Genomic DNA, 12,975 nt, shown 5'->3' on the forward strand with positions numbered 1-12,975 from the left:
TTCCTCCTCCAGTCATTGCTCTCTCCCTCTTATTGTGGGCTATCTTTTCCTGCAAGGAGGGACACAAGTGGTGTTTCAGACACAGTGATGGAGTGAGTGTGATTAATCCCTACCATAGAAGCTTTGAGTGAAACAAAAATGGGGTAAGGTGCCAAGAGGAAGGTAGCTCCCTGTGCGCTGTTAGTTGTTGTCACTGCATGACAGTGAGGGTGAGTCTAAGGTGTGCATAGGCAGGATGCTGAAGTGATTCAGTGCAGAGTCAGAGATGGATAGGAAAGGGTGCAAGGGAAGTAAGAGTAAGGTGGGATGTGAAGCAGGAGGCTTACAATGCAGAGTGCTGGTGATGAGAAGAGAAGGGAAGCAGAGTGTAGGCAAGTGAGATGGGATAATCACTTTTGATATTCTCACAAGATCATTAAACCTTTTGCGGCACTGGATCCATGAGCGTGCATAAATGGACCTTGCGCTCACCTCCTGAGCAATGCGCAGCCAGGCTGCCTTGGTCTGCTGAGGAGGCTCCCTCCGGCCATCAGGAGGGAAGAGAATCTCCCCGCTCCTTCTGACAGCATCCACAAGAACTTGGAGGGACTCATCATTAAAACGAGTTGCTGCCATGCCTCTGGAAGAAGTCAGAGCTTTGAAAAGAAGTGCAGGAAACCACAATGAAAAGGCTCAGGCTGGATGGCAGCTTGAAAAGCAGCAACTATTATGATGTCATCAGAGGCGGCCAGCCAACCCGATCCCACTCATTCGACTGCCCAGCGAGCTTCTATGAAATTAACAAGGTACTTTAATAAAAATCGCAACTCTGCAACTGTTCCAGTCGGAAGTGGCTCCTGAATCCGTCCACCACCCAACCCGACTCCAACCCGCCTCGGGAATTAAAATCGAGCCCAAAGTATTTGTTTAATGTCTCTGCCATTTCCTTATTGCCCATTATAATTTCTCCTGTCTATGCCTCTAATGGGCCCATGTTTACTTTCACTAATCTCTTCCTATTTACATACCTATAGAAATTATTACAATCTTTTTATCTCCCTTGTTAATTTACTCTCATATTATTTTTTCTCTTTCCTTATCAATTTCTTGGTCCTCCTTTGCTGAATTCTAAAATCCCCCCAATCCCCAGGCTTACTGCTCTTTTAGGTAACATTCACAGAATCACAGAATCACAGAAACCCCACAGTGCAGATAGAGGCCATTTCGGCCCATCGAGCCTGCACCGACACATATCCCACCCAATCCCCGTAACCCCTACACCAACACATATCCCACCCTATCCCCGCAACCCCACGTATTTAATCCCCCTAACACTAAGGGTCAATTTATCATAGCCAATCAACCTAACCCGCACATCTTTGGACTGTGGGAGGAAACCGGAGCACCCGGAGGAAACCCACGCAAACACGGGGAGAACGTGCAAACTCCACACAGACAGTCGCCCGAGGCCGGATTCGAACCCGGGTCCCTGGCGCTGTGAGGCAACAGTGCTAACCACTATGCCACCGTGCTGCCCCAATTATAAGCCTCTTCCTTTGATCTAATACTATCCTTAACTTCTCCTGTTAGCCACAGTTGGAGTACTTTTCCTGTGGGATTTCTGTGCCTTAAAGGAATGTATATTTGTTGTAAATGATGTATTAATTCTTCAAACGCTAGCCATTGCTTGTCTATCATCATACCTTTTAATGTAGTTTCCCAATCTACCTTAGCCAACTTGCTCCTCATGCCCACGTGGATTGTTTAGATTGAAGACCCTAGTTTCAGATTTAACTAAATCACTTTCAAACTCAATATAAAATTCTATCATATTATGGTCACTCTTCCCTAAAGGCCCCTTTACTACAAGGTTATTAATTAACCCTTTTTCATTGCACAATACTAGATCTAAAATAGCCTGTTCCCCAGTTGGTTCCTCAACATACTGATCTAGAAAACTATCTTGTATACATTCCGTGAACTTGTCCTCCACACTATTACTGCAAATTTGGTTTAAATGTAGATTAAAGTTCCCCATGATTACTGTATTACCCTTGTTACATGCACCTCTAATTTCCTGAATCATACTCTGCCCTACATTACAACTATTTTTGGGGGCCTATAAACAACTCCCACCAATGTTTTCTGCCCTTGATGTTTCTTAACTCTACAAAAATTGATTCTACCTTTTGATTCTCCGAGCTGAGATCCTTTCTCTCTACTGTCTTTATCCCATCCTTTATTATCAGGGCTACCCCTCCTTTTCCATTTCGTCTATCTCTTCTAAAAGTTAAGTATCCTGGAATATTTAGTTCCCAATCTTGGTCACTTTGCAACCACGTCTCCATAATGGCTATTAGATCAAATCTATTAATTTCTATCTGTGCTATTAATTCATCTATTTTTTTGAAAATGCTTCATGCATTCAGATATAGTGCCTTTAGCTTTGATTTTTTTTTTTCCTGATGTCACCTTAGTCACTGATGTCCTATTACCTTTGTTACTCTCTCTGACCCTTCCTGACCCACTCTGCTTATTTTTACCCAAAACACTGCTCTGCTCTCGATCCATGACATTTCCCTTTCTGCTTTTACATTTACTCTTTCTTGAATCATCCCACCCCGCCCCCTACCCCCCACTTCATTAGTTTAAAGCCCTGTCTACTACCCTAGTTATTCGATTCACCAGGACACTGGTTCCAGCCTGGTTTAAGTGGAGCCCGTCCCAGCAGAACAGTTCCCTCTTTCCCTTTCCCCCAGTACTGGTGCCAGTGGCCCATGAAGCAAAACCCATGCCTCCCACACCACTCTTTCAGTCAAACTGTTAACCTTCTAATCTGCTTATCCCTAAGCCAATTGGCACATGGCTCAGGTAACGATCCAGATAGAACCTTTGAGGTTCTGCTTTTTAATTTGGACCCCAACTCCTCAAACTCCCTCAGCAGAACCTCATTTCTAGTTCTACCTATGTCGTTGGTTCCTACATGGACCGACAACTGTGTTATGTTCATAAATAAATAGATGTTTTCATTATGAACAGCTAGCTTGAGCTAGTCATTTATTCAGCCATGTGGACTAGTATACAGGCATCCATCTTGACTACTGCCTTGTGGGTAGCCCACTACTAAACACACAGCTCCACCTAGTGTACCATTCTAGAATGACATGTTACTGATCATTACATCCCCCTTTCTTTGAGGTTAAACAAAATCAATATCAATCAATCATAACGACATAAACATCTTCACAACAGTCAACACATTTTCAAAGCTTTACTTTATGAACTCTAAGCTTTTCATTTTTTTATTATAGTTTTCTTTGTACTCAAAGATTAAGTCCATCAGGCTTTTTTACTTCACGGGTGGATCTTCTCAGCACAGGTAAGTCTGATGTGTTTTCATGAGAGCCTGTATGTGTGTTTGTGTTAGATTGTTTTGGTGGTGAGTGACATGATTCAGTTGCGGCATTGTCATCGATTTGCTCTTGGATAGTTTCTTGTGTTTTCAGGAGGGAACGGCGGTTCCTCCTGAGAATCTGTCCTTCCTCAGTTCTAACAGTGTATGACCTTGGTCCTACTTCCTCAAGAACTGTAGCTTTCCTGTTCCATGCATCTGGATCCTCAATCCTGACAACATCATCCCTTGTCAATGGTTTCAGAGTTTTGGATGACTTGTCATAGTGTGATTTCTGTTTCAGCTTTAACAGTTGAAGTCTCTGTCTCAGTTCCTTACTCTGCTTTTCTTTTGCACAGCAGGGTAGCGTGGTGCGCAACTTGCGACCCATTAGGAGTTCAGCAGGTGAAGAACCACAGTCTAAAGGGGAGGCTCGGTAGCTCAGCAGGGCGAGATAAGGATCAGACTTGCTTTCTGTTGCTTTCTTCAGTAGCTGTTTGAGAACTTGAATGTCTTTCGCTGCCTTACCATTCGGCTGAGCATACAGCTCCACCTAGTGTTCCATTCTAGAATGATATGTTACTGATCATTACAAACTGGATCCTCCCCTTCCCACTCCAAGTTCTTCTCCAGCCGCGAGGAGATGTCTTTAACCCTGGCAGCGGGCAGGCAACACAGCCTTCGGGACTCCCTGTCATGGCTGCAGAGAACAGTATCTATCCCCAATCTTCTAATTTTAGTGAAAAAATGGAGACTAGTATAACATGGTGGAGAAAAATATAGCCCCAGAACTCCAGCCATGGGTCCAAATCTAGTTTTGGGCTTGTTTTGGGGATTGTATCAGGACTCAGCTGCAGGAAGTACTTGTGCTGAATCAGCCTCTGATATTTTTTGCCTGGTACAGAAGTTCTGCAATTTCCTCACTGACACATTTGTTGCATAGATGAAGGTCAGTGTAGCATTTCTATAGCAGAGCAGCAAATTGCATGTTATTCCTTTATATTGAAGTTGTTTGAGGAAATTGAAATACAATTCAGTCACGAGCAAGCTCCTTAAAGTGCAGTAAAAATCTACATCGACCCAGTAAGCCTGTTAATACTGCATTGTTTGCAATAATGCAAAATGCTGTAACTGCAGCCAGCGCAAAGCCAGGTTTAACAAGTTCCTGGGGAGGGCAAGCCAACAATGGAACTTGACTGACATTTTGATAATAGTGAGTCATGCTCCGAACTGTGATCTTCTTTGATGGGTCAGGGCGTGGTGCAGAGTTGACAGTGTAATGTGGCTCTGTTGTTCCAACATTGCTCTAACAGGTAGTGGGCTCAACTGTGCTAAAATTCGCTCAGCTTGATTCTGTCAGTGAAATTACTGTCATTACAAAGTAATTGCGATGACAGGGCAGCATTTAAGCAAAAGCTTCAAACAACCTCGGAACTTTCCTCACATAACTGCCATGAATTACTGTCCTGGTCTCAACCACCCCTGTGAATACCAGGCCTGAACAGGCCTCGAATGTTTCTCCTCTGTTCAGTCACCACCCAAACTCTCAGTACAGTACGTCCTCTTATAATTTATATGAGCTTTCACATCACATTGTAAGTGCCGCTTGATAGCACTGTCGATGACACCTTCCATCACTTTGCTGATGATTGAGAGTAGACTGATGGGGCGGTAATTGGCCGGTTTGGATTTGTCCTGCTTTTTGTGGAGAGGATATACCTGGGCAGTTTTCCACATTGTCGGATAGATGCCAGTGTTGTAGCTGCACTGGAAGAGCTTGGCTAGAGGCGCGGCTAGTTCTGGAGCACAAGACTTCAGCACGATAGCCGGGATGTTGTCGGGTCCCATAGCCTTTGCTGTATCCAGTGTGCTTAGCCGTTTCTTGATATCACGTGGAGTGAATCGAATTGGCTGAAGACTGGCTTCTGTGATGGTGGAGACTTCAGGAGTAGGCCACTTGGCACTTCTGGCTGAAAATGGTTGCAAATGCTTCAGCCTTGTCTTTTGCACTCACATGCTGGGCTCCACCATCATTGAGGATGGGAATATTAATGGAGCCTCCTCCTCCCTTTTTTTTTAATTTTATTAAAGTAGTGGCTTGGTGCAATACTTTTACAAAGCTGTCAAAGTGTGCTGCTAGACACTTGCAAGGCTTTAGATGGTGAAGGAAAGCCTCTCAGAAGACAACACATTCTGGAAATGCTCAGGCAGCATCTGTGGAGAGAGAAACAGAGTTAACGGGCTGGATTTTATCAATGGGTCGCATTGTGGGCGGGACTGCTGGTTGTTGGGTTTCAGTCCCACCCCCAACGACGTCCAGTCTACCCACACTATTTTCCTTTGATTGACATTGTTAAGCATACCCTGCAGGCTTAGCTGGCCAATTAAGGGAAAGCCGGTGACAGAGGAAGTCAGCGTATGACGTTTCATCTATCAAAAAATTTTTGTCCATGAATTGTCAGCGTTTGACAGCTTAGAGAAGCTTAGAGAAGCTGTCAAACACTGACAATCTCTGTTTTATGGTGAGCCCTTACTGAAGGCCAAAACCTATTTCCTCCGCAGAAATCAGATGGTTGCTTCATCTGAGAATGCAGCAGCTATTCTGTCATCTCTGCCGTTGAGTTGAGGCACCTTCGGATCCCCAAGGGTTGAAGCCTGCAGGAAGAAACAATGGTAAGTAAACTTTTTCTAACACTTTACACTCAACTCTCATACTTACCTCTCCACACTTGCACCCATCATTCACCTCCACAGTGAACTTTTCGATCCCTCTCACCCCCGCAGACCCACTGCTCACCTCGCTGACCCTGGCGGGGTTTCCCGACATCGGGAAACCCGTACTTGAAGGGGTAAAATAGGGATAAGCCTCTTAACTGCCTGTTAACTACCTGTTAACAGGAAGTTAATTGGCTGTAATCCCCTTCCCGCCTCGAGGAGACGGATCTCTGCGCGAGTCGGGGACCTGCCTCCCGGGAAGATGGCAAGGACACGGGTTGGGAGCGGGTTCGGTACCCGCTCCCAGTTTCTGCCATTTTCCCGCCAGTCCTGCCTCCATACCTGCCTCCCCAGGGCTGGCAAAATTCCCCCCAATGTTTCAGGACAAGATGCTGCCTGACCTGCTGAGTATTTCCATCATTTTCCTTCTTTTATTTCAGATTTCCAGCGTCCGCAGTATTTTGGCTCTGAGAAGACCACTTGCTCACAGTCCTGGGGGGCCATGTGGAGATGAAGCAGAGGCAGCAAAGGGGCTAAGCTGCTCATAGAGGGAAGAGGAAGATACAGAAGAGGAAGACGCAGAAGAGGAGGAAGCAGAAGGAAGGGTGCAACCTAGACAGTCCCTTTCTGGCCAGGATATCTGGGATAGTATCATTTGCCTTCGGTACCAGTGACCACAACTCCAATTCCCCTTTCAACATTTATCCCACACCTTACCTTCCATCTGTTACTGACAACCACAGCGTCCTCTTGGCCACAATGCTGATATAAAAGCCACCACAAAGCAAACTTTCCAATCCAACTTTATCGATATATGCACCCAATATGACATCAAGAAATCAATTAATCACCCTTGGGCATTCCTTTAGTGATTGTCTTGTGTGTGCCTTTGCCTATCGTGCTGATGTCACGCAGTGCTACCCCAGTGGCTGCAGCATGGCTGGTGGAAGGCTGCTGACTTTCAGTGGGGAAGACTGCAGATGGCCTTGCAGGATGACCTCGAGGAGCTGGTGGCTGGGAGTGTCAAATTGAGTGACATTGTTTCTTCTTCTCCTTCATTCTCCTTTCACTCTTCTTGGTCAACCACTGACTGGACAAGCTGGATTTCTTGGGTGTGTGAAATGAGCAGTGTGTGAGGCTAGTTGTGCAGTTGGTAGGAGACGGCTTTTCAAGATGCTTTCATTGACAATGACCACTGGTCTGAGGTTGTGAAACTTCTTTGGGAACTGGAGCCAGGTCCTAGGGGTGACACTGCTGGCAGTGATGGCCTTGGTGATCTGGTCTAACATCCTTCTTTCTGGCAGATCTCCTGGCCCCCTGTGGGTAGAGGACATCTCTTGCAGTGTTGACCTCCTGCACAAAGCTGGAATGCTGTGTGCGAGTCCCTGGGTGCCCCTTCCCTGACTTGTTGACCCATTTGTGTTAGTGCTGAAGTGATTTTACCGTTTTTTTATGTGCAAAAGGCAGTTCAGCTTTAAGAGCTGAAGACTGCCATTTTTGGAATGATTTTTAATTTCTTCTTTCAGAAGGCAGTTGATCTCTAAGGGCTAAAGATTGCCTATTTTTAAATGATTTTATTTATTTAATTTTAGAAGGCAGATCCCCTTTAAGGGCATGAGACTGCTTTCTAAAATGACAGGCTATCTTTAAGAAAACACTGCCTCACTCCAGGGACGCTACGGCCATGCTACATTGGACCTCCTGCTGAGCGCACCGCCTGAAACATTGCATTGCATGGTAGGTTCTGCGCTACAATAATTTAAATCAGCAGGCAGCCCCAAAATAACGGAGCTGCCTGCACTCTTTTTACGGGCACTAGTTAACCTCGCCCCGCGGTGGCACCACCCGTTTAGAGCGTTATCGGATTTCTAGGCCAATATCTACCCCACTGTGTCTCGGCAATATTGGTTGAACCCAATGTTGTTTGTTTCAAATCAGAAACAATCTCCAGGTTCACTTCTCAGGAAAGGGAGTGTTGCTGTTGATTAAAGCTAATCAAAGTGCATTGATGTCTCACTGCTCCCTGTTTCCAAGAAGAATTATTTTGCAGAAGCCAACTTGCACACAGCAAGGTCCCAGAAACAGCAATGAGATAAACCATCAGATAATCTGTTTTAGTGATATTAGTTGAGGATTAAATGTTTGCCAGGACACCAGTGGAACATAAGAACATAAGAAATAAGAGCAGGAGTAGGCCATATGGCCCCTTGAACCTGCTCCGACATTCAATAAGATCATGGCTGATCATCGACCTCAACTCCACTTTCCCGCCCGATCTCCATATCCCTTGATTCCCCTAGAGTCCAAAAATCTATCTATCTCAGCCTTGAATATACTCAAAGACTCAGCATTCACAGCCCTCTGGGGCAGAGAATTCCAAAGTTTCACAACCGCGAGTGAAGAAATTCCTCCTCATCTCGGTCTTAAATGGCCTACCCCTTATCCTGAGACTATGCCCCCTAGTTCTAGACACTCCAGTCAGGGGAAACAACCTCTCAGCATCTACCCTGTCAATCCCCCTCAGAATCTTGTATGTTTCAATGAGATCACCTCTCATTCTTCTAAACTCCAGAGAGTATAGGCCCATTCTACACAATCTCTCATCATAGGACAGCCCTCTCATTCTCGGAATCAATCTAGTGAACCTTCGTTGCACTGCCTCCAAGGCAAGTATATCCTTGTGACCGCCCTATTTATCCTTTCCGCTAGGACCCTGGTCCCAGACCAGTTCAGGTGGAGCCCGTCCCAATGGTACAGTTCCTTCCTGTCCCAATACTGGTGCCAGTGCCCCATGAAATGGAACCCCTCTTTCCCACGCCACTCCTTTAGCCACGTGTTCACTTCCCTAATCAGCTTATCCCTACGCCAATTTGCACGTGGCTCAGGTAATATTCCAGAGATTATAACCCTTGAGTTCCTGTTCTTTAATTTAGCTCCTAGTTCCTGGTACTCCCCAAACAGGACCTCTTGCCTAATCTTCCCTATGTTGTTGGTCCCAACATGGACCACAACGACTGGATCCTTCCCCTCCCTCTCCAATATCCTTTGAAGCCGGTTTGAGACGTCCCTCACCCTGGCACCAGGTAGGCAACATACCATGTGGGACTCTTGATCTTGCTTACAAAGGATGCTATCTGTCCCCCTAATTATAGAATCCCCTACAACTACCACATTACTCTTCCTCTCCTCCTCCCACCTTAGGACAGCCTCCTGCTCCAAGGTGCCATGGTCTGCATTCTGGCTGTTCTTCCAACAGTCTTTATCCTTGTCCTCCCAGGTAGCAAGTACATTGTACCTGTTGGATAGGCTCAGTTTCTGTGGATCCTCGTTCCCTTTCTTACCTGGGTTCCCCTTACTCTGCACACTATCGGTCACACCAAACCCAATCTGAACCTGCACCTCTCTACGAGGTGTGACTGATGTCTGGAGCAAACTGTTCAGATACTCCTCCCCCTCCCTTATGTGTTGTAGTGAGTCCAACTCGCACTCCAGCTCAATGACTCTGAGCCGGAGAGATTCGAGACGGAAACATCTACTGCAGACATGTTCGCTCGGGACAGTCTCACTGTCCACAAACTCCCACATACTGCAGTCCAGACACACAACCTGCTCTGCCATATCTTAGTCTAACTTTGTTTTATTTATTTAATTAAAGTCTTTATTCAACAATTTATTTATAGTTATATTAATTAGTTTATCTAGTTACGTTACTAATTTAATAAAGTGCGTTATAGTTTCCCGCTCCTACTTTAAACCAATGTCCTACCTTAGAGAGAAAAAACTTTAATACTCACCAACCAATCACTTACCTATTGTCCTGTGACATCACTCCTTGTTTTTTTGTTGTTTTTGAATTCACTGGAAATATACCGCCTCCTCCGATGCTGCCTCGCCTCACTCTGTTTTATATCTTGCCGCCTCCGCCAATGCTGCAGCTGTTCAGATCACCAAGCTTTTGGTCATCTGTCCCAATAACTTCTTATGTGGCTCGGTGTCAAATTTAGTTTGATCCTGTGAAGCACCTTGGGATGTTTTAGTACGTTCAAGACGCTATATAAATGTAAGTTGTTGTTGTTGTTATATGATGCAAGTGTAGATAAATTCAATTCAAAATGTTAGCCTGTAAAAGTAAATCCAATACTATCATACTTCGCCTGCCCTGCCGTATTCAGATGGCAGTGAGGGTTGAGGCTTTGGGCAATGAACAATTTCCCTGCCTTCCCACCTGAACACCACCAACAAGGTGGGTTAGAAGGAGCCAATAGCAGGAGTGTAGGAGCGGGAGACAGGCGACATCCACGGAGGAAAGAACAAGAATTTCACCACCTCCCCCTCTTCTATTCTTTCGAACTGCTGATTTTGAACCAGTAAGGGCTCATTCAGAGCCATGGAACTAGAAACTTCGTGGCAGCCTTAAAGGGCTGCTGGCTCCGTTAATAATGTTGTGCTGGACTCCCTCTGCAGATTGGAGATACCACTGAGATCCCTGCATATGTAATTGATCCCAACCCCTGAAAATGGGTTCGAGTCACAGTGGGATTGAGCCATTGGGGAAAAGTCCCTACTGACCCACTTCTGGCAGGAATAGGAAATAATAGGCCGCTGTACTTAAAAACCCCAAACTGCAACAGTGGAAGTGGGACCGAAAATGTCATCAATCAGAAAAGGTGATTCAGAGATTCAGACGAACAGTCACTTCCATACTTCGATCTGTGTTCAGAACCTTCAGCAGCAGAGGTATCAACGCAGCTGGACCTGATGACTCCACTTTCATGGTTAATAAGAGAGCAGTGAGCTGCCACTCTGGGGGCAATTTTAACATAACTGGCTAGTCTGGAAACTGATGGTATTGGGTGTAAGAGCCGAGGTGGAAGTAGGTGGCAATGGGGTCTGAAGCTCAGCTCGGGGTCAAAGAGGACGGCAAGATTCTGGTTCAAAATGAAACAGTGGCCACGGGGCAGAATGGTGAGAGTTCAGAGTTTATGGTGGGGGCTGAAGACAATGGCTTTGGTCTTCTCAATGTTTACATGAAGTAAATTGCAGCTCATCCGGGACTGGATGTTGGACAAGCAGTCTGACAACACAGAATCAGTGGAACCATCGAGAGAGATGGTGAAGAGGTAAAGCTGGGTGTCGTCAGCGTACCTGTGGAATTGGACCCCGTGTTTTTAGTTGAAGTTACGCTGGGGCAGCATGTAGATAAGGAAGAAAGGGGTCCAAGGATAGATCGCTAGGGGACTCTGGAAGTAATGGTGGGGGTGGGAAGAGAAGCCATTGCTGCAGATGCTCTAGCTACGATTAGATAGGTAAGAGTGTAACCAAGCAAGACCTCTCTCACTGAGCTGGACAACAGAGTCTCCAGTTAGAGAACTGTGGAACAGCTCATCACTGAATCAATTCAGGTTAATCACTTTCTTCTAGATATGCTGCACCCATTCATTTTCTTTCAAACAAATCTCCAAGGCTGACAGGCTGTCATATTAGTAGGATAGTTTCTGCCACGGCTCACCACCACCTTGGGCACTAAATGCCAGCAACGCCCACATCGCGTTAATGAATAAAAAAATCAAATGTTGACATAATCATCATATGTTGAAATTACCAGTAACTCTATTGCAATTGGCTCAAATACTGTTCTTATTGTTAGTCTGGAACATATATTAATGAGAGCTGGTGAGTCTCAGTCTTTACAGCAAACAGGAATCCTCAGCAACAGCATCACAGCAAATACTTCCAAGAGACAGGTAAGACTAATATAGCTGCTAACTCTTCAGTTCTTTTTCCATTTGTACGTAAACTCTAAGTGAGTGTGCGACGAAGCAGCTCTCCACGGCCAGAGTTGAGCTTGCAGTAAGATGTGAGATGGTGATTTCCCACGTCAGACTTCTGACAAATGCGGCAGTGCTGGTAGACCTGCCTTCAAGGAGATGGTGGAAGGTGAGTGGCACTCACTGTTGGTGGAAGATCACAGGGAGGAAGTTCCTCAAACATTTTCAGTGGAGGGCTCATGTTTAAGTTTATGGTGCAAACCTACTCTCAGCGATACAGTTGGGGTTGCCAACCCTCCTGGATTACCCAGGAGTCTCCCGGAATGGGGCAAGCCTCATCTGCAAATCTCAGAAAAATTAGGAAAAAAATATCCAATTGTTCCCTCATTGACTGAAATTTCCATAAATGTTCCTGTAATGTCCGTGTGTAATTGAGACACGGACTGCAGAAGTTGGTTATAACAGGTGTTTACTGAATGGAGACAAAACTGGAACTACTATACAAAGTTACTGCACAGGCTTATATACAGGGGTGGTCACTACTGGTACTGCAGTATACAGGGGCTGCAGAATATAGTTCCTTCTTCAAGGTACATACACTACAGTTCCCATTGATGTAGTCTCAAATAATGAAGCAATTTCCAGCAGCCAGACTGTGTCACTTTCTGTATTTACCTGTACGATCTTTTTTCTGGCTCTGATTTACTGTTTTTTGCAAAAGATTTATGAACATGTTTTTCTTTTTGATGTGTTTCTGGAAATTGCTTATTTTTCCATTTTTCCTCACAATTTTCTCTACGCCTGTCCTGTAACCCCTAACTCACACTGGGTTCCATGGGTACCATTTGCTCCATGGAGCTCTGGTACATCACCCTTCACATGAGTCTCTGTAAGCAATTTATCCATGGGACTACCACCACCGGTTTTACACTGATCCATAGATATGAACTTTCCAGTAGAGATCACTGGATACCTAACAGGACCAAGAGCCCAGGCTGATATTATCCTGCTCCCAGCACAGGAGAAGGAAGGTCAGTTGTAGCACCCCTCACACTGTCCTAGCTGAGGTCAGCTAACTCAGCTCAGACCACAGATCAAACCATGGGCTTTCCTGGTGTGTAT

At 45.4% G+C, this 12,975-nt stretch overlaps 1 protein-coding gene across 1 annotated transcript in view; it reads right to left on the bottom strand.

Moving 5' to 3' along the window:
• Window positions 1-1,286: 1,286 nt before the first annotated feature.
• The window catches only part of LOC147105309 (uncharacterized), a 42,009-nt gene continuing 30,320 nt past the window's right edge, over window positions 1,287-12,975 (bottom strand). Inside the window, exon 4 of the mRNA XM_086011550.1 lies at window positions 1,287-5,584. Coding sequence (XP_085867676.1) covers window positions 5,574-5,584 — 11 coding nt within the window. The 3' untranslated portion in view covers window positions 1,287-5,573. The remainder of the gene's footprint in view (window positions 5,585-12,975) is intronic.

The sequence above is a fragment of the Somniosus microcephalus genome, chromosome 18, assembly GCF_052327205.1.
Source record: "Somniosus microcephalus isolate GS21.2 chromosome 18, FLI_Smic_1.0, whole genome shotgun sequence".
In the NCBI taxonomy this organism is placed as follows: Eukaryota; Metazoa; Chordata; class Chondrichthyes; order Squaliformes; family Somniosidae; genus Somniosus; species Somniosus microcephalus.